The following is a 23,223-nucleotide window of genomic DNA, read 5'->3' on the forward strand; positions in this document are numbered from 1 at the left end:
GTTCAAACCCCTCGCCCACAACACCTCCTTTACCCCCTCCCTCCAACCTTTTCGAGGACGACCCCTACCCTGCCTTCCTTCCCCTACAGATTTATATGCTCTCCATGTCATTCTACTTTGATCCATTCTCTCTAAATGACCAAACCACCTCAACAAACCCTCTTCAGCCCTCTGACTAATACTTTTATTAACTCCACACCTTCTCCTAATTTCCACACTCCAAATTTTCTGCATAATACTTACACCCTTAGACAGGACATCTCCACTGCCTCCAACCACCTCCTCGCTGCAGCATTTACAACCCAAGCTTCACACCCATATAAGAGTGTTGGTACTACTATACTTTCATATATTCCCTTCTTTGCTTCTATAGATAACATTTTTTGCCTCCACATATACCTCAATGCACCACTCACCTTTTTTCCTTCATCAATTCTATGATTAACCTCATCCTTCATAAATCCATCTGCTGACAAGTCAACTCCCAAATATCTGAAAACATTCACTTCTTCCATACTCCTCCTCCCCAATTTGATATCCAATTTTTCTTTATCTAAATCATTTGATACTCTCATCACCTTACTCTTTTCTATGTTCACTTTCAACTTTCTACCTTTACACACACTCCCAAATTCGTCCACTAACCTTTGCAATTTTTCTTTAGAATCTCCGATAAGCACAGTATCATCAGCAAAAAATAGCTGTGTCACTTCCCATTTTGTATTTAATTCCCCATAATTTAATCCCACCAGTCTCCCGAACACCCTAGCATTTACTTCTTTTACAACCCCATCTATAAATATATTAAACAACCATGGTGACATTACACATCCCTGTCAAAGACCTACTTTTACTGGGAAGTAGTCTCTCTCTCTTCTACACAACCTAACCTGAGCCTCACTATCCTCATAAAAACTCTTTACAGCATTTAATAACTTACCACCTATTCCATATACTTGCAACATCTGCCACATTGCTTCCCTATCCACTCTATCATATGCCTTTTCTAAATCCATAAATGCAATAAAAACTTCCCTACCTTTATCTAAATACTACTCGCACATATGCTTCAATGTAAACACTTGATCTACACATACCCTACCCACTCTGAAACCTCCTTGCTCATCCGCAATTCTACATTCTGTCTTACCTCTAATTCTTTCAATAATAACCCTACCATACACTTTTCCTGGTATACTCAGTAAACTTATTCCTCTATAATTTTTACAATCTCTTTTGTCCCCCTTCCCTTTACATAAAGGAACTATACACGCTCTCTGCCAATCCCTAGGTACCTGTGTAGTTATAAATAAGTGTAGTTATAAATAGTTAATTACATCATGCAGGAAAACTCCTAAATGGGATAGTGTACTCAAGGACATCAATACGAAAATAAAGGTAATTTACAAAACATGAACACTGATTTACCTGTTAAATTGGATATAGGTAATGTATCTAGCTACATCTTTGATACCACATTCTTATTTGCAACTATCCTTGATGGGGCATCTGCACAAAGAATCTTCCTTACATATTTAAAAATCTTCAAAATTTGAAGAGGCTAAAGAATAGAAAGTCACAATACCATGGCTGGAACAATTCACCAAAAAGCATCACTTAAATATTGTGTTTGACAATGGTCCAGGATGGATCAAAACATCATTATAACACTTCCTTGATGGTTGCAACAAAACTTTTAGGCATAACAGAAGATGCAAAAATCTCCTTGATATTCCCTGTGTCTAACTCAACCTGTGTAAAAACTCAAGTGTGCATAAGAGGCCCTAAAATTTGGAACTTTCTGCCTAAAGATCCTAAAGGTCAACTATCTGCCAACTGCTTCAAGGCTATTGTGAAAAACCACCTCATTATCTTAATATGATCTCGACAGCAATATACTATGTCAAACAAAACCTAAACCCTGCTGTTTTCATCCAATTCTGTTCCTGTTCTTTTTCCTCCAGCCTTCCTTCAACTCCCATATAGTATTAGAAGCATATACTATCTCATCATATTTGTGTTGTAATTTAAGTAACTAGTACCACTCACTCTACTAAACAACTATATCTTCTTACTGTGATTTTTATAATGAATTAACTGAGTAAATATAAAGTATATTACAGGCTAACTTTTGCCTGAGATCCTTTGCATTCTTCAGGCCTTCAGTTTATTCTATGCCCTATGCAGTAATACAGCCTCTCCTCACTTAGTGACGTACTCGTTTACTGATGACTCGGACTTACAACGGGCCCTCTGACCAGTATGCATACCTAAAAAATGTATATTAGAGCTGATTTCCTCTATTCTGTTTATTACAATATACAGTATACTGCTGTATAAACATTTAAAAATATACCAGTAATGTTATAAATGGTGCAAAGGTGGCATTAAAACAATATCAAAAGATGGTTGACACAAACCCACTACCATTATAGTATGCTCCTTATTTAGCAACGAATTCATTTACCAATGTGATCTTAGGAACGGAACTCCGTCATTCAGTGAGGAGAGGCTGTACTCAAATTTATGTTAGTATCCAAATTTGTACTTAACCAACATTAATAATCTCCACAAATGTTATAGCAAATTGTCTTACTTAAGCTTCCAACAAACTGTTCTCGCAAAAATTCTACCAGTAGTTATATTAGTAGTTATAAGTTATTTTAAGGCTGTCTGAAATGCTTTGCATAATCAGGGGTTTTCTATAAAGTATGTCAATAATATCACCGTTTCTGTACCAACTGCAAACCATTCTTTATAGAAATGAGTTTATTTTATTTTATTTTATAAAGTTCCTTCCCTAAGCATGGGCTTCTAGTGAATTTGCAGAAACTAAGAAATAATTGCAAAAAATATTTAAAAATGTCTTACTTCTGCTTTTCTTGCTTTATCAGCAGGAGTATCTGTCCACCCTGAGCAATCCCTTTTCGCTTGTGGAGTCTTCCGCAAAAACTGACGGGGACCCAGACCACAGAAATTTGGTTTGTCCTCAGGTAATTCTGTCATCCAAGACTCGCGTACCAGTGGCTTGTTGTCCTGTTGAAGATTACTGGCATTTTTATACAGCATTTCAATTAAGTTTCATTATAAATATATTAATTTTTTTTTTACCTCATCAGCCATCTCCCACTAAGGAAGGGTGACCCACTAAAGGAAACACACAATATGTTTTATGCAGTTACTGTCTTGCCAGTAGTGTGATGACATCACAGTTCAGATGACCCTCTGAATGCAATATCCCCACTCCTCCAGAAAGCAGACACAGCCCTTTCCACTTTTATGACTCAATTCCAGCTAACTGGTTTCCTTGAATCCCTTCATAAAAGTTACCTTGCTAACACACCAGCAGCACATCCAGCATTAAAAACCATTTGTCTTCACTCATTCTAATATAACACTTACAAGCCTGCTGGATACTGAAGGACCTGCCTAGTACTGGCCAACAGGCCTACTGCAGTATTCCTCCTTTCTTATGTTCTATAATAGTCAAAACCTTCTTTATGCATAACAATCAGTGTCATAAATACTTATCTATATACAGATAAATCCCACATAGACAGACAATAAACTTCATAGTAGAATAAATAGATCTGGATATTTTGGTCTCAATCTGAGACCCTCTTTAGCATATGTAGAAGAGGGTTTGAGGCCAAAATATACAGATCCTTTCTACACCGAGTTATATTTCATGTAGGATTTACCTGTATATGTATATGGTACCCAGTATGTATATGTATATATGTATGTACATGTATGTAGGTATGTACATGTATGTATGTAGGTGGGTATGTATGTAGATATGTATGTATGTAGATATGTATGTATGTAGATATGTATGTATGTAGATATGTATGTAGATATGTATATATGTATGTATGTAGGTAGGTATGTAGGTATATATGTATGTATGTATGTATGTATGTAGGTAGGTAGGTAGGTATGTATGTAGGTAGGTACGTATGTATGTAAGTAGGTACATATGTATGTAGGTAGGTACATATGTATGTAGGTAGGTACGTATGTATGTAGGTAGGTACATATGTATGTAGGTAGGTATGTATGTATGTATGTATGTATGTAGGTAGGTACATATGTATGTAGGTAGGTGCGTAGGTATGTATATATTTTTTTAACACATCGGCCATCTCCCACCACATAATCACTATCTTTGCAGAGGCACTCAGATACAACAGTTTAGATGTCACTCCAAATAGCCAATACATATGTATGCGTATATATATACAGTTGGACCCCTGTATTCACAGATCTCATATCTGCAGTTTGTTATCCACTGTTTACTGTGACCCAAAAATAACCCTTAATTTTGTTTAATAATAACACCGAAGTGTAAAGGTAGTGATGCTGGCAGTTCTTCTAAGCCCAAGAGAAGCTGTAAAATGTTTCCTATCAGTAAATAAAAGTGCTAATTCTAGACTTATTTTGCTTAATTTATCAATTAAACTTTATCATAGGTATCTATGTAAACGAAAAATGACTCATATGTATATAGTGTTCACTACTATCCACGGTTTCAGGTATCCATGGTAGGTCTTAGAACATATCCCCAGCAGATACGGAGGTCCTACTGTATATGCATGTGTGAACGTTAGATAGGAGTGAATGGAGACGATTGGTTATTCGGACCTGATGAGCTGTTGGAGTGTGAGCAGTGTAATATTTTGTGAAGGGATTCAGGGAAACTTGTTAGCTGGACTTGAGTCCTGGAGGTGGTAAGTACAGTGTCTGCACTTTGAAAGAGGGGTCTGAGATATTGGCTGTTTGGAATGACATCTAAACTGTCGTATCTGAGCACCTCTTCTTCTTTAAGAGAGCCCTCTGTATTTAAATTATAGTACATACACACTAGAAAACCTACTGGTCAATATTCAGCATGCAGTATATGACATATGAAGAGGCTTTAAAATGAATGCTCAATAATATATTTCATTTATTTTACATATATGGTTATCTCAATGGCCAATGCATTAAAATTTTTTAATATTATTATTATTATAATTAGGGGAAGCGTTAAACCCATGGAGGTCATACAGGGCTTGAGTTTAGTCTAAGGGAAAAACAGGTAAAATTCTTTGGATCAAGAGTTTCACCAACATCAAGGCACCTCTCTTCAGGTAATATTAATAAGCCTTTATCCGTCAATGGGTTGCATTACTTTTTGAACATTACCTATTAAGCATTTTTTTTTATAACACGTCAGCCGTCTCCCACCAATGCAGGGTGGCCCAAAAGAAAGAAAAACCCAAAAAGAAAGAAATAACTTTCATTATCATTCAACACTTTCACCATCACTCATACATAATCACTGTCTTTGCAGAGGCGCCCAAATATGATAGTTTAGATAGTCACTCCAAACTGCCAATATCCCAAACCCCTCCTTTAAAGTGCAGGCACTGTACAGGTCGTCCATCACTAATCCGGCAATCAGTTATACAGTTCCATCAGTAATCTGGCACTAATTTCAGCTAGCATAATTTCAAATTTCATCATTATACTGACTCAGAAATTGTGCAGATAGTTGTAAATCCACAGCAGCAAACCAGTGGAGGACAAAGCAGTGATGAAAATGAGGAAGATGTAGCAGAAAGTCTCTATTGATAGGTTAATTAAGTGTATTCTAACCTAACCACTCTTTAAACCGGCAAACTCACTAATCTGGTACACTACAGGTCCCAATGATGCCGGATTAGTGATGGCCGACCTGTACTTCCCATTTCCAGGACCCAAGTCCGGCTAACCGGTTTCCTTAAATATCTTCATAAAATATTACCCTGCTCACACTCCAACAGCTCATCAGGTCCCAAAAATCATTCGTCTGCATTAAGCAGTTAAAATTATATAAAAGTTTAGAAACTTACTATATTTTTTCCTACTATCTTGTCCTTCATTCTCTGTGCCCTGAGTTCAAATTGTCTGATTCTATACTCATTTTCATCAATTTCCACTGCTGAAGGTAGTGGTCCTATAGTGGGTCCAACATCGTCTTCAATATCACTATTTTCTCCCCTATCACTGTCTATAAGAGGTACTTCTCTGGGAGGAACATAACCTTTAGGAAGTGTCGGCCCCAAGACATGTCTTCTGTCAGACTGTGAAGATTCTTCTCGCTTTTTATTTAACAAATGTGGTGGTAAAGCTGCTCCATACACATTACTTTCATCGTCATCAGACTCAGAGGCTGGTTTTTGCTCTAGATTTTGTTTCAATGTTTTTCGTGCGGGATTATCACAACTGATTTCACCTGTTCTCTTTAAATTCTGATTCTGAAGGTTGTGTGATAATTTTTGGTCATTTGAACTAGCACTTTGATTGACACTACCTCCTCTCTTTCCTATTAAGTGTGGTGGTAATTCTGGTAGAAAAGCATCTTCATCCATGTTTTCCTCATTTGCCTGGGGTTTAACATCAGCTGTAAGTAATTTATGATTATTAAAATATAATGAAACATTACATATAAAAAATCAAGTTTTTATATTTTGGAGGATTTTTTTTCTTATAAAAGTATAGGCAAAAAGGAGACATTCCAGAAGTTTCAGTGCTACTTGACCCAAAATACTTTTAGAAAATGTGTTTAAGCCTCAAATTAACTTAATACTATCTTAACCCTTAACCCTTTGACTGTCGCAAGCCCATTTCTGAAACTGTCATTCTGTTGCAAAATTTTTGGAAAAAAAAAAAAAAAAAAAAATCTAATGAAATGATAGAGAATCTTTTCCCGATTGTAATGACACCAAAAGTACAAAATTTGATCAAAAATTTACAGAATTATGCTCTCGCGAAGTTAGCGATCTCAGCGATATACTTATATACACAACAGCGATTTCGCCGACTTTGAGCCCTATTTTCGGCCAATTCCATTGTTCCAATTGACCAAACTCATAGCTATTTCTTTAGAACTCCATTTTTTCTATCACTGAGTACATTTACCGATTTCAAATACCCAATACAGTGGTCAGAAATTGGCAATTTGGTCAATTTCACACAAATTAAAAAAGATGCCAATTTCAAAACAGGGTACAGAATAAACACTGCAGACATTCTTGGCACTAAAATAACATATCTTCTGTTCATTAGTCATGTCTCCAGGCCCCTCTTATATTACTCTTGCTTTCTATTTTGATTTTTTATTCACACAAAAAATAGAAGATTTACTGTTATGCAGACTACTGCATTATTGTAAAAATGGTATAAATAATATCACTGCACTAATGAAAGAATATTAGACTCCCCAGTTGACGTGTATTGGACGTGTGGTGTGATTTGCTTACTCTTGAACATTGGTAAAAATCGAACATTTCTGCTATTTTGAGCTCAATTTCAAGGCCGTTTTCATCGAGAAACTAATCAAAATCATTTCTGGTTCTGTAATATGTTTTCCATTCTATCTAATGAGACCAAGAAAACAAGAATACAGCCATAAATACTATACGAAAATACATCTCAAAGTTGGTGTTTTAATCCAAAAAACACGGTCGGAGTACTTTTTTTCTCATTATGCAGTGTGTGCTGCAGGATTTTGTTTATACAGTGCACATTGACCACACAGACCCATTCTCTCACATGTGGGCCTACCAGTATTCTAATGCTTGAATTGAAGCCACAAGAATTATTGAGTATATATATGTCCGAAACACTGACTCGTAAGACGTATATATACAGTGGTCCCTCGTTTTTCGTAATTAATCCGTTCCTGGAGGAGCTACTATAAACGAAATATACGATTTGCGAATCAATTTTCCCCATAAGAAATAATGTAAATACAATTAATCCGTTCCTGACACCCAGAAGTATTAAAACAAAAAATTTTTTTACATGAAATATACATGTAGTACATAAACAATACAATGGGAAATGATGAATGAAACATTAACAGCATAACACTTACCTTTATTAGAGATTCTTCTTAGTGTATGGAAGACTGGAGGAGGAGAGAGATTGGATTGTTTACAGTTTGGAAGGGGAATCCCCTTCCAGCAACACCTCAGGTACCAATTGCTTCTCTGGGGTTGCTTCTCTTCTCTGTTTCTTAATGCCACTAGGACCACCTTGAGAGTCATTCTAGTCCTGTCTCGCAAAGTAACTGTGGAGAGAGCTCTGTTTCTGGCGTCTCTTTAACACTTCCCTAAAATGGCCCAAGACTTTGTCACAGTACATACTTCTCACCTTCTTTACCACAGGCTTGGCACTAGCTTTCTTTGGAGCCATGGTAGCTTATTTAGTACTTGCAAGCACTAAAATGAGTGGAATATTATGAAATATTTCGTAGGAGCACTTGAGGGGACCTTCACTCACTGGTAAACAATGCCAGACTGGCTGGGTAGGGAGGCCGCCCTGGCTCACACCGTGCATACGCGTCCCGAACGAACTACTATTCGCGAGTCAACCTATGAAAAGCGAGTCCATGTTTATACGAAAATACCCCTATGATTGGCGAAATTTACGATTGCCGAGAACTACGAAAAGCGAGGGACCACTGTATATGGCTGAAACAGTCAAAGGGTAAACTGTCCAAACATAGATCTATGATGATGTGCGTAGCACTCCGAACGTAGATCTACTTTTTTTTTTACATGCTTTCAAATGGAGAAAATGAAGGTTAGAGCACTACGCACGTGAACGTAGATCTACATTTGGACAGTTTAAGGGTTAATAATTTCTACTACTATAGAGGACCACCTGCAGCCAGAAGGCAGTAGTGAAGTCAGGTAAATATTATTATTATGCAACTTTTGTCACCTTGTTTACCTAAATATAAGCCCATACAGGCACAGCACACAATGTCTAGAGCAACAATAGACACAACATTTGAACAACAGCTGGAGATACAGTTGAATCTTGTAATTCACGAGAGTTAGGGTCCTGGACATGACACAAATATGGAAACCTTGAACAGGGGTCATGCACCAAGTAAATATAGAGACCAAGTAAAAATCCAAATACAAGTATAATGCAAATTATGCAATTCAACTATACATGACAGTGGCAACCATCTTGAGCTTATAACACACCAACTCCAACATCTGTCACCTTGCTGATGGTTCTCTCTGTTATGTGAAACTGACACCCAGTCACCCACAGGACTGTTTCAACAGGCTACACTTTCCAACAACTACGTTTTCATACTGCTGTCACAGACAACCTTGGTTTCTGACACCAAACAAGTTAATGCCTTCCAATCTGGGCTACTGTACATTAGTTTTCACTTGCATCTCTACTTTTAACAAAAATTATATTTTTAATAGTATTACTGTAATTTGAGACAATACTTTTGGTATTTCCACTAACCAAAGCTTATACAATACCTAGTAAACTAATATGTTCAATTAAACAATCAACTTTTGTATAGTATAACACATAAGATATATTCCATTATTCAAACACTTTTTGTCTATATAGTAGGGTTTTACAAGTCAACAGAACATACTCTACCTATGGAAAGGAGATTCTATTGGTAGGAGCAAGGAGAGGTCAGATGCAGTGTCAGTGATTGGTCTGAATGATATTGTTTAGCCCCTTAGCTTAGATTATAAGTAAAACATTAAACAAAAGCTGTTCAGATTCTTAGCCTTGATATACAAAAAAAATAGTAAAATATATAAGAGCCATAAACAAACAGAAAATTAGTACACACAATGGTACGCCGAGTTTCAACCATAATTCGTTCCAGAAGGCTGTTTGAGTGCCGTTACCAAACAAATTTGTTCCCATAAGGAATAATGTAAATTACCTGGACAGGGTTTCAGAGGTCAACACCCCCGCAGCTCGGTCTGAGACCAGGCCTCATGGCGGATCAGGGTCTGATCAACTAGGCTGTTACTGCTGGCCACATGCAAGTTGATGTACGAACCACAGCCCAGTTGGTCAGGTACTGACTTTAGGTGCCTGTCCAGTGCCTTCTTAAAGACAGCCAGGGGTCTATTGGTAATCCTCCTTATGTATGCTGGGAGGCAGTTGAACAGTTTTGGGCACCAGACACTTACTGTGTTGTCTCTCAATGTACTCGTGGCACCCCTGATTTTCATCGGGGGAATGTTGCATTTCCTGCCGAGTCTTTTGCTTTCACAGGGAGTGATTTTTGTGTGCAGGTTTGGTACCAATCCCTCCAGGATCTTCCAAGTGTATATTATATCTCTCTCTCCCCTGCATTCCAGGGAATACTGATAAGGACCTTCAACTGTTCCCAGTAATTTAGGTGCCTTATCGTACTTATGTGTGCCGTGAAAGTTCTTTGTATACACGTACTCTCCAGGTCTGCAATGTTGCCAGCCTTGAAGGGGGCTGTTAGTGTACAGCAGTATTCCAGTCTAGAGAGCACAAGCGATTTGAAGAGAATTATCATGGGCTTGGCATCCCTAGTTTTGCAGGTTCTCATTATCCATCCTATCATTTTCCTAGCAGATGAGGTAGATACACTGTTGTGGTCTTTGAAGGCGAGATCCTCTGATATTATCACTCCCAGGTCCTTCACATTACTTTTTGCTCTATTGTATGGTTAGAATTTGTTGTATACCCTGATACATTTTTAATTTCCTCAAGTTTCCCATATCCGAGTAGTTGAAATTTCTCCTCGTTGAACTTCATATTGTTTTGAGTGGGCCATTCGAAGATTTGATTGATGTCCGCTTGGAGTCTTGCGGTGTCTTCGATGGAGGTCACTGCCATGGTAATCCGGGTGTCATCCACAAAGGAAGACACGGAGCTATGGCTTACATCTCTGTCTATGTCAGAAATGAGGATGAGGAATAGAATGGGAGCGAGTACTGTGCCTTTTGGAACTGAGCTTATTATATTAATCCGTTTCAGACCCCTAAAAATACACTTAGAAAAGCAATTACAAAATACACTTACATAATTCTTCAAGTTGGGAGCTGTACAAAACTCTGGGTGCCACTGTATCTGATATAGCAGATAACAGTAAACCCTCAATGTTCTCGTGTTATGTCTGGTTGGAGCTGATATAACAGTGCTACAGTAGTAGTAGTAATAATAACAATAACAATATCATCATTTCTACAAGTACATGTACATTGTATACAGGCCTAGCTGACATCAGTGACATACTATATAGAAAGCTGCTTGTTATGCAGAGCATTTTAGGCAAATTAGGTCAGTTTTGTCCCAATATGTGACCCACATCCAGCTTTTTCAGTTAAAATTATCAAATTATATGGAAGGTTGCATGTCAAAATACAATCAAGCAAAATTTTAACTATGTATGAAATCTATTAAATACAGTATTTAACCCTTCAACTGTCACAACCCCAAATCCTAAGGTGTCTCTCTGTCACAAAAAAAAAAAAAAAAAATTCTTATGGAATGATAAGAGAACTTTTTTCCCGATGTTAATGACACCAAAAGTATGAAATTTGATGGAAATCTTACAGGATTACGCTCTCGTGAAGTTAGCGATCTCGGTGATATTTACGCATCAGTAATTTCGTCCACTTTGAGCCCTATTTTTGGCCAATTCCATTGTTCCAGTCAACCAAACTCATAGGTATTTCTTTAGAACTCCATTTGTTCTATCGACTGAGTACAAGAAACCGCCCATTTACCAATTTCAACTACCCAATAAAGTGGTCAGAAATTGGCGATTTAGCCAATTTCACACACCCATCGGGGTAGCCCAGTGGTGAGAGGCGTGACTCTCACCACTGGGGTCCTGGGTTCAAATCCCAGAAGAACTACTAGAAAAAATACATGGAAACTGTAGGCCAGTGGTGAGAGGCGCGACTCTCACCGCTGGTGTCCGGGGTACGAGAACCAGACGAACTACTTGAAAAAAAAAAAAAAAAAAAAAGTGCAGTGCAGTAGTAAGAAGCCGGGTCACCATCTGGAGAAGACCCGGGCCGGAAGTACTGGCAAATCATAAAGAAGCAGCCAATTTCACACAAATTAAAAAAGATGCCAATTTCAAAATAGGGTCCAAAATGAACAATGCAGACATTCCTGGCACTAAAATAACATTTTCTCTGTTCATCAGTCATACTTCCAGGCCCCTTTTATATTACTCTTGCTTTCTACTTTGAATTTTTATTCACACAAAAAATAGAAGATTTACTGTTATGCAGACTACTGCATTATTGTAATACTGGTCGAGGGTTAAGTTCACTTCAAAATCTTTCCGCCTCGTGTCGATTAAGGCAAAACGCTGATAATACCTATTTAGTTTGCATGATGTCATACCAGTAGGTCGAACCCTACAATGATCCACTAAATAGTACATAGTGCTCACCTTCCGGTGCATGTGATCATTTTAATATACAGTGGTCCCTCAATTATCGTCCTTAATCCGTTCCTGGAAGTAGGACTATTATCGAAATAGACGATTTTTGAATCAATTTTCCCCATAAGAAATAATGTAAATCCAATTAATTCGTTCCGGACACCCAGAAGTATCAACAACAATTTTTTTTTTACCTAAAAGATAGATTTACATGCACAAAAGAATGAACATTCAACATGACAGTTACCTTTATTGAAGGCTGTTGTTGATAAATGAAAGACAGGGAGGAGGAGAGTGGGAAGAGAGGTTATTGTTTGGAAGAGGAATCCCCCTCCATAAGGACTCTAGGTCACTTCTGGGGTCACTTCTCTAGCATAAATATAGATTTACATCCAGAAAAGAATGCCAAATAAATGTAAAGCACTAATAAAATGTATAAATGAACATTGGTAATAGGGGTAGCTGATGAGTGGAATGGTCTGCCTAGTAGGATGATCAAAGCTAAAACATTGAGTAGTTTCAAATTTAGGTTGGATAAATACATGAGTGAGAGGGGTTGTATTTGAGTCAGATTTGCACCTGAGCTTATTGCTTGGGTAGCATTTGTTCTGTTAGTGGGTTGGATTTGTGAAGGACTGGCCTAGTATGGGCCAACAGACTTATTGCAGTGTTCCTCCTTTCTTATGTTCTAAAAGCTATGGCTTGGGTAGTTTCAAATTTAGGTTGGATAAATACACGAGTGAGAGGGGTTGGATTTGAGTCGGACTTGCACCTGAGCTTATTGCTTGGGTAGCATTTGTTCTGTTAGTGGGTTGGATTTGTGAAGGACCTGCCTAGTATGGGCCAGCAGGCCTACTGCAGTGTTCCTCCTTTCTTATGTTCTTATTGAAGAATTGTTTGTGTGAGGGAGGGATGGTAAGTTTATTGTTGAAGATTTGAGACACTTATGCAGCATATGGGAATCTTTATTCAGGAAACGTTTCGCCACACAGTGGCTTCATCAGTCCAATACAAAGAGGAAGGCGTAAGGAGAGGAGGAGAATGAGGTAATCAGTCCCTCAACCTGGAGTCGATGTGTTCAGTCCATCAATCTTGTAGAATGTACAGCATAGGGCCGTAGACGTGGCTTATATACTGTAGTGAGGTGACGTGAAGCAGATGGAGGCGGGGTCATAGTGGTACCATCCACTAGTCGAAGTAGGTCTTCGTCCAAAGGTTGAACAAGTGTTGAAGAATTCTTTGTAACAAGACCCCATGATGCTGCCGTGTCTGACAGTTGTGATGAATGGTTTGAAAAACCGACAAGTTGAAGATTTGAGACACTTATGCAGCATATGGGAATCTTTATTCAGGAAACGTTTCGCCACACAGTGGCTTCATCAGTCCAATACAAAGAGGAAGGCGTAAGGAGAGGAGGAGAATGAGGTAATCAGTCCCTCAACCTGGAGTCGATGTGTTCAGTCCATCAATCTTGTAGAATGTACAGCATAGGGCCGTAGACGTGGCTTATATACTGTAGTGAGGTGACGTGAAGCAGATGGAGGCGGGGTCATAGTGGTACCATCCACTAGTCGAAGTAGGTCTTCGTCCAAAGGTTGAACAAGTGTTGAAGAATTCTTTGTAACAAGACCCCATGATGCTGCCGTGTCTGACAGTTGTGATGAATGGTTTGAAAAACCGACAAGTTGAAGATTTGAGACACTTATGCAGCATATGGGAATCTTTATTCAGGAAACGTTTCGCCACACAGTGGCTTCATCAGTCCAATACAAAGAGGAAGGCGTAAGGAGAGGAGGAGAATGAGGTAATCAGTCCCTCAACCTGGAGTCGATGTGTTCAGTCCATCAATCTTGTAGAATGTACAGCATAGGGCCGTAGACGTGGCTTATATACTGTAGTGAGGTGACGTGAAGCAGATGGAGGCGGGGTCATAGTGGTACCATCCACTAGTCGAAGTAGGTCTTCGTCCAAAGGTTGAACAAGTGTTGAAGAATTCTTTGTAACAAGACCCCATGATGCTGCCGTGTCTGACAGTTGTGATGAATGGTTTGAAAAACCGACAAGTTGAAGATTTGAGACACTTATGCAGCATATGGGAATCTTTATTCAGGAAACGTTTCGCCACACAGTGGCTTCATCAGTCCAATACATAAAGATTCCCATATGCTGCATAAGTGTCTCAAATCTTCAACTTGTCGGTTTTTCAAACCATTCATCACAACTGTCAGACACGGCAGCATCATGGGGTCTTGTTACAAAGAATTCTTCAACACTTGTTCAACCTTTGGACGAAGACCTACTTCGACTAGTGGATGGTACCACTATGACCCCGCCTCCATCTGCTTCACGTCACCTCACTACAGTATATAAGCCACGTCTACGGCCCTATGCTGTACATTCTACAAGATTGATGGACTGAACACATCGACTCCAGGTTGAGGGACTGATTACCTCATTCTCCTCCTCTCCTTACGCCTTCCTCTTTGTATTGGACTGATGAAGCCACTGTGTGGCGAAACGTTTCCTGAATAAAGATTCCCATATGCTGCATAAGTGTCTCAAATCTTCAACTTGTCGGTTTTTCAAACCATTCATCACAACTGTCAGACACGGCAGCATCATGGGGTCTTGTTACAAAGAATTCTTCAACACTTGTTCAACCTTTGGACGAAGACCTACTTCGACTAGTGGATGGTACCACTATGACCCCGCCTCCATCTGCTTCACGTCACCTCACTACAGTATATAAGCCACGTCTACGGCCCTATGCTGTACATTCTACAAGATTGATGGACTGAACACATCGACTCCAGGTTGAGGGACTGATTACCTCATTCTCCTCCTCTCCTTACGCCTTCCTCTTTGTATTGGACTGATGAAGCCACTGTGTGGCAAAACGTTTCCTGAATAAAGATTCCCATATGCTGCATAAGTGTCTCAAATCTTCAACTTGTCGGTTTTTCAAACCATTCATCACAACTGTCAGACACGGCAGCATCATGGGGTCTTGTTACAAAGAATTCTTCAACACTTGTTCAACCTTTGGACGAAGACCTACTTCGACTAGTGGATGGTACCACTATGACCCCGCCTCCATCTGCTTCACGTCACCTCACTACAGTATATAAGCCACGTCTACGGCCCTATGCTGTACATTCTACAAGATTGATGGACTGAACACATCGACTCCAGGTTGAGGGACTGATTACCTCATTCTCCTCCTCTCCTTACGCCTTCCTCTTTGTATTGGACTGATGAAGCCACTGTGTGGCGAAACGTTTCCTGAATAAAGATTCCCATATGCTGCATAAGTGTCTCAAATCTTCAACTTGTCGGTTTTTCAAACCATTCATCACAACTGTCAGACACGGCAGCATCATGGGGTCTTGTTACAAAGAATTCTTCAACACTTGTTCAACCTTTGGACGAAGACCTACTTCGACTAGTGGATGGTACCACTATGACCCCGCCTCCATCTGCTTCACGTCACCTCACTACAGTATATAAGCCACGTCTACGGCCCTATGCTGTACATTCTACAAGATTGATGGACTGAACACATCGACTCCAGGTTGAGGGACTGATTACCTCATTCTCCTCCTCTCCTTACGCCTTCCTCTTTGTATTGGACTGATGAAGCCACTGTGTGGCGAAACGTTTCCTGAATAAAGATTCCCATATGCTGCATAAGTGTCTCAAATCTTCAACTTGTCGGTTTTTCAAACCATTCATCACAAGTTTATTGTTGGAGAATATGACACTAATATCAACTCTACGGCTTATTTATCTATCACAATTCAACTAATATGATATAATAAACAATATTAATAACATAGAAATATGGAATATACTCTAGAATGAATAAAATAAGTCATTACGTATGTCACAAGAGGTGTTGTGTTGTGTTGTTGTTGGGTAAATAAGGGCCACTGAGAGTAAGCCGTCCATAATGGTGGTGAAGCAGCAGCTGAGGCGGTGGTGTTTTCTGTAGCCCTATATAACTCCAACAACATTAGAGGAGTTGGTAGAATCGCTGAATCACTAAAGAAGGAACCCTCTACCACCATCACTACGACTTTCTACCACTATTACAACTGTTACCACCATCACTACTACCTTCTACCACCATCAACCACTATCACAACTGCTTCCACTCTACCACCACCACCTTTGTATTTTTCTACAAACTTTTTCATAAATTATATGTGTTTTTCACATTCTTTACCAAAGGGCTGGCACTAGAAGCTTTCTTTGGAGCCAAGGTAGCTTATTTAGCACTTGCAAGCACTAAATCAATGGAATACAGTGGACCCCCGGTTAACGATGTTTTTTCATTCCAGAAGTATGTTCAGGTGCCAGTACTGACCGAATTTGTTCCCATAAGGAATATTGTGAAGTAGATTAGTCCATTTCAGACCCCCAAACATACACGTACAAACGCACTTACATAAATACACTTACATAATTGGTCGCATTGGAAGGTGATCGTTAAGCGGGGGTCCACTGTATTATGAAATATTTCGTAGAAGCAAGTGAGGGGACCATCACTCACTGGTAAACAATGGCACACTGGCTGGGAAGACAGGCCCAGGAGGCTCAGAGTGTGAGTATGCATCCCAGACACAGGACAATTAGCGAGTTAATGGACCATTTGCGAGCCAATGTTTAGACGAAATAATGGGACTATATTTCTGAAATGGACGACTTTCAGGCCGGACTATTATTGAGGGACCACTGTACTGTACCAACAAACAATTTTATGGGTGCTTAAATTCACTTGGGCCCTTAACCCCTTCAGGGTCCAAGGCCCAAATCTGAAGTGGTGCCCCAGTGTCCAAGAATTTTCAAAAAAAAATTTTTTTGATTTTTTCTTATAAAATAGTAGAGAATCTTTTTGTGAAGGTAATAAAACAAAAAGTATGAAATTTAATGGAAAATTGACGAAATTATGCTCTCGCGAATTTTGATGTGTCAGCGATATTTACGAATCGGCGATTTTGCCGACTTTGACTCCCATTTTAGGCCAATTACATTATTCCAGTCAACCAAATTCTTAGCTATTTCACTAGTATTACTTCTGTTCTATCGATTGAGCACAAGAAATCGCCAAGTCAACTGTTTAAACTACAAATTAAAGTGATCGGAAATTGTTAATTTGGCCAATTTAACACAAAGTTCAAAATATTCCAATTTCAAAATAGGGTCCAGAATAAACAATGTAGGTATTCCTGGAACTAAACTAACATTTCCTCTGTTCATTAGTTACATTTTGAGGCTTTACAAATAAATTCCATTTTGATTTTTTATTCACATAATGAATTTTTATTCACACCAAAAAATAGAAGATTTACTGTTATGCAATACTGTAATAATTGTATAAATATCATCACCATATTTGTGAATGCATATTAGACCCTTCAGCTGGCGTGTATTAGACGTGTGAGGTCGTTTGTTTACTCTTGAATATCGGCAAAAATTTAACATTTCTGCTACTTTGAGCTAAGTTTCAAGTCATTTCCATTGCTAAAACCAATCAAAATCATCTCTATTTCTGTAATATGTCTTCCATTCTATCAAATGAGACCAAGAAATCGTAAATACAACTATAAAAAACATACAAAAAAACACTGCAAAGTCGCTGTTTTAATCGAAAAATCATGATTTCAGTTTTTTCTCTCATTATACACAGTGTGCTGCAGGATCTGTTTTATGTGGTGCACACATACCACATAGATGTATTCTCTCATATCTAGGCCCAAATGTGCCACTCACAGTTTATCAGAGTGAGCTGAGCTCATGACGTAGATCTACGGTTTGGACCCTGAACGTAAAGCCGTAGATCTACGGGACGGACCCTGAAAGGGTTAATCACTCTACGTGACTTTCCAAAGAATGTGGATTAATTTTAACCCTTAAACGGTCCAAACAGATCAATGTTCAAATTCGTAGTGCTACAAAAGTAGATCTACTTTTTTTTACATATTTTCAAATATAAAAAGAAAAGTAGATAAAAGTTTTTTTATGCGTTTTCAAATGTAAAACAAAAAAGATTACATTTTTTTACAAACTTTCAGATGTTGAAAAAATGTATATATACGTTTGGACCGTTTAAGGGTTAAGAGAGCAAAAAGTGATACTAAACCAGGACTGAAGATACATTTTCATTATGCACATGGTGGCATGGAATCCAAAAGGAGGTGATATGTGCTGCAACCACTGGAAAATTTTAACTAAGTGTTGCACATTACAACCTAAAAATTGTAAGCAAACCAAAATGAGCATAGCTCTGCTTCTGTAACTACAAAAAGGTATTCACAAATAGGTAATCTATCCTAATATAGGTGTAACTCACTTTATGAAATAGATGCATTCCAGATTCATGGCACATAACGGAAAACTGCATAAAGTGTAATCACATAAGGCAAACCCAATTGAACTTGTCAGACACAGAGATACATTCCAAGACCTTACGAATTCCAAATTTTTTTTACTTATGTTTACCAGGAAAAGTTTATCATACATACACCAGTCATATATAATAATAAAATGAATTTGGTCAAAAACAACTGAGTAAAGCATGCATTAATAATCCTTATACAATGATCACAGAGCCAGAACTTGGGGAAAAATCCACATTTTTTTTTTAACATGTCGTCCATCTCCCACCAAGGCAGGGTGACCCAAAAAGAAAGAAAAATCCAAAAAGAAACAAAAACTTTCATCATCATCCAACACTTTCACCATAACTCATACATAATCACTGTCTTTGCAGAGGTGCCCAGATACAACAGTTCAGATGTCCCTGCAAACTGCCAATATCCCAAAACCCCTCCTTTAAACTGCAGGCATTGTACTTCCCATTTCCCTTCACAAAATACAGTGGATCCCCGGTTAACGATATTTTTTCATTCCAGAAGTATGTTCAGGTGCCAGTACTGACCGAATTTGTTCCCATAAGGAATATTGTGAAGTAGATTAGTCCATTTCAGACCCCCAAACATACACGTACAAACGCACTTACATAAATACACTTACATAATTGGTCGCATTGGAAGGTGATCGTTAAGCGGGGGTCCACTGTATTACCCTGCTCACACTCTAACAACTCGTCAGGTCCCATTCGCTTCTATCTAACACGCTCATGCATGCTTGCTGGAAGTCCAAGCCCCTCACCCATAAAACCTGTTTTACCGCCTCCCTCCAACCTTTTCGGGGACAACCCCTACCCCACCTTCCTTCCCCAATAGATTTATATGCTCTTCAAGCCATTGTGCTTTGTTCCATTCTCCCTCAATGACCAAACCACCTTAACAGCCCCTCTTCAGCCCTCTGACTAATACTTTTAGTAACTCCACACCTCCTCCTAATTTCCACACTACAAATTCTCTGTGTAATAGTACTTACACTACACACTGCCCTTAGACACGACATCTCCACTGCCTCCAGCTGCCTCCTTGCTGCAGCATTTACAATCCATGCTTCATGCCCATATAAAAGTGTTGGTACCACTATACTCTCATACATTCCCTTCTTTACCTCAACGGATAACTATTTTTATCTCCACAGATACCTCAATGCACCACTCACCTTTTTTCCTTCATCAATTCTATGGTTAACCTCATCCTTCATAAATCCATCCACCGACAAATCAACTCCCAAATATCTGAAAACATTCACTTCTTCCATACTCCCTCTCTCCAATGTGATACCCAATTTTTCTTTATCTAAATCATTTGATACTCTCATTACCTTACTCTTATCTATGTTCGCTTCCAACTTTCTACCTTTATTTTTACTAAAACAAGAGAGTATGCCACACAGACACCAAACAGCCATTAAAAAAAAAAAATCGGGTAAAAAACTAAGGAAAATTAAATAAATTATTCAATCATAATCTTCCTCTCTTTTTACTCCCCTTCCTTCCTCCACCATCAACCAACCAACCTTGGTCTGTGTTGAAGCACATCTCATGAACCTGTGAATACATATCTCCCTACCTCTTTTCTTTCTACTGACTTGGCACCAGACAAACTGAAGACAAACCACAGAATTTTCTTCAAAATATACTTATTGTATTTCCCACACCCAAATTTGTTTTCTTCTCTTATTTATTACGTTAATATAAACCAGTTTAGAACAATATTATAAAAAATATACATAGTTGAAACACAGAAGACGGAGTTGTGTGTTTGCAGAAGATTGAATTTACATTGTACTTGTATAAGAAATTACTGGTGAAAATGAGGGCATCACCTAAGAGAGTTTATTAGAGTATGCAGTATAAAAACAGCTGAATATTTTTAACTAACCTCTTTCCTTTTTAACTGATTCACTTCTTATACTAGGTGGCAAAGGAGGCCCATAGGCTTCGCTGTCACTATCAGATGTACTCATCTTGAGTTGTTCTTTCACAGCTGAAAGTAAAGTAAAATTCAAAGATATTGTATTACCCTTCAAAAATCACCTTTGAATTTTCTACTTTTCAATTTTCTTTTAAATACAGTGGACCCTCGAGTATCGGCCGTAATCCATTCCAGAAGGCCAGCCTAAAACCAAAATAATATTTCCCATAAGAATTAATGTAAATGCAATTAATCCGTTCCAGATACCCAAAAGCATTAACAAAAATTACATTTTTTAAAGGTTAATTATACTTTTACATACACAAAGCAATGAGAACTAAATAAATAAATGAACATTTAAATCACTATTACATACCTTTATTGAAAACTCTTGTTGGTTTATGGAAGACAGGGAGGAGAGAGGGATGTTACAAAAAACGCGATTCTAAAAGCTTAGAGATCTCTAGTGAATACTAGAAAGGACTGCCCTTCTAGCATCCAGCCTGTTACTGGGTTTTCGTAACAATTAGTCAGTATCCTTGTCCAATTATCCATTAGAATTCAGTATGATTCAATAGTGCTTCAGGATTACAACTAACTAGAGAAAATAAAATTTAATAAATTTATTATTTAAGTTGTCTAGGTGTATATCAAATTAAATTAAATTAATAATAATCAAAATAATAATAATCACTTCTCTCGAGTACAGTATTATTGTGCTGAAAGCACATATCGCATTTATAATTCTTAAGTACCGTCTGGTACATTAACATTTAATAAGATATTACAAATATGTACAAGTAAGTGTGTATGTGTGTAAGTGCTCTAAGTAGTTCGCTATGTCTCACGACTCGACTAGACTTAAACAAGTGACTGACAAAGTCCTAAAATAAACTAACTTCTTGACCAAATGGCAATCAGAACAGTCTGCTTGAACAACAAAAAGAATGCTAAGCCCAATAGCAATATAACAAGCAAAAGTGACACAGAATCAGGAACTAGGAGATAATATAACGACACTAAGTAGGGACCATCTGCAGATCCTCCACAAAAGTCACAAAACTCCCATACTACTGAATCTAAGTTCAGCATAAGAAAATCCCCGACTGTGATAATACACAGATACCAGTACAAATTAGGTCAGAAGCTACAGCTCAGGACCTGAGTTGTTTCGAGTGTCTATGAGACACACAACCTCAGTACAACGTCGAAAATCACTAAGCCTATACAATGTTCTGTGAACAGAGTCTCACAGAACTAACAATAATGAGACAAGAGATGGTCTTCCAACAAGGGCCTATAAGGGAGATTTAGGCACTTTGTCTGGAATACGTCCAACCACCCAGCGAGTCTAGACCAGACTGAATACTTCAGGCGAGGTGAGGACCCCCCCCCCCTCGATCACGTGATAGCTCCGTGGACAGCTGTAGCACAAACAGAAGCCGGCAGGGAAACGAGCAAAGAGCGATAATTACAGTAGTTAGACAATCAAGACTTGAACTGAGCACATATGTTACATCCTACCTAACAAAAGGAAGCTAAGTCAAATAATATAAAGCAATACATTTACGATTTAGCTATTATCGCAAATATAAGCAATATAAAATTATATGAAAAGGTAATAATTATATATATACATATTAATCATTGCAACCCATTCAGGGGTTGCAACACCCCTCCAACACTACAAACGGTCGCACTAGGAGTTGCATTAATGTCTTTCACATTACTGATTACTCAGGTTACATTACTAACAATATAATATAAACATTAATCAGAGTCACTCTTGTGCCAAGCACCTCTATAATTTCACAGCGTCTATACAATAAGATATGCCCCTAATACTAGGGCAGTACACAGTATCGTATCTCTGCATACTCGTGGTTATGTACATCAGTGTAGAGACAGGATAGTATAGACAAGGAGGGCACGTTGAAGCTCGATCATAGTAGTGTAGACAGCATAATAGTCTTGTGCTATAGACAGGAGACAGCATTCCACTCTTAAGTAGTGGTTGTGAAATGCTATGCAGTATGGACATCTGAGTATTAAACAGCTTAAGGTGTGTAGTGAAGGGGGGGGGTCTGCGGCAGGACAGTGTTCCGTCACGCAGTACATCGCCCACACCACACTACCCACTCAACACTCAGCTTGTCTCCTCACACACATCATTACTGTGAATATATAAATATAATAATTAGACATGAGTATACATAGTTAATATGGGCTGGAGGGATTAAGTTACTCTACTGAATTTGACATAGCAAGTAACAAAAGGTATTTGGGCATAAAATTACGTAAATTTTAAATGGGGAAGTGCCCAAATACATGTCAAAATGTTCCAAGGACACCACAAGAGCTAGAGCCTCTTTCTCAATAGTGGCATAATTTTTCTGGTGTCGTTTGAGCTTAGATGAATAGTAACATATAGGATGGAGAATATCAGTGGATGTTGACTGTTGGAGCAGCACAACACCCACTGCATAACCACTCGCATCTATATGTAAAAAGAAGGGAAGATTGAAATTAGGACTCAACACTGGAGCAGAGGAAAGCAGATGCTTCAACCTTTTGAACGAGTCTGAACAATCTCTAGTCCAGATGAACTGAACTTTGCTACTAATGAACACAGTGAGA

At 38.4% G+C, this 23,223-nt stretch overlaps 1 protein-coding gene across 10 annotated transcripts in view; it reads right to left on the reverse strand.

The window, feature by feature from the left end:
* LOC128698969 (GPALPP motifs-containing protein 1) overlaps positions 1–23,223 on the reverse strand; it is a 42,461-nt gene that overhangs the window by 5,061 nt on the left and 14,177 nt on the right. For all 10 annotated transcript variants that reach the window (XM_053791434.1, XM_053791435.1, XM_053791436.1 and 7 more), the window contains 3 exons: positions 20,554–20,658; positions 5,877–6,427; positions 2,872–3,036 (listed from right to left, as the gene is read on the reverse strand). In XM_053791434.1, coding sequence (XP_053647409.1) covers positions 2,872–3,036; positions 5,877–6,427; positions 20,554–20,658 — 821 coding nt within the window. The remainder of the gene's footprint in view (positions 1–2,871; positions 3,037–5,876; positions 6,428–20,553; positions 20,659–23,223) is intronic.

Source organism: Cherax quadricarinatus, chromosome 55 (assembly GCF_038502225.1).
Source record: "Cherax quadricarinatus isolate ZL_2023a chromosome 55, ASM3850222v1, whole genome shotgun sequence".
In the NCBI taxonomy this organism is placed as follows: Eukaryota; Metazoa; Arthropoda; class Malacostraca; order Decapoda; family Parastacidae; genus Cherax; species Cherax quadricarinatus.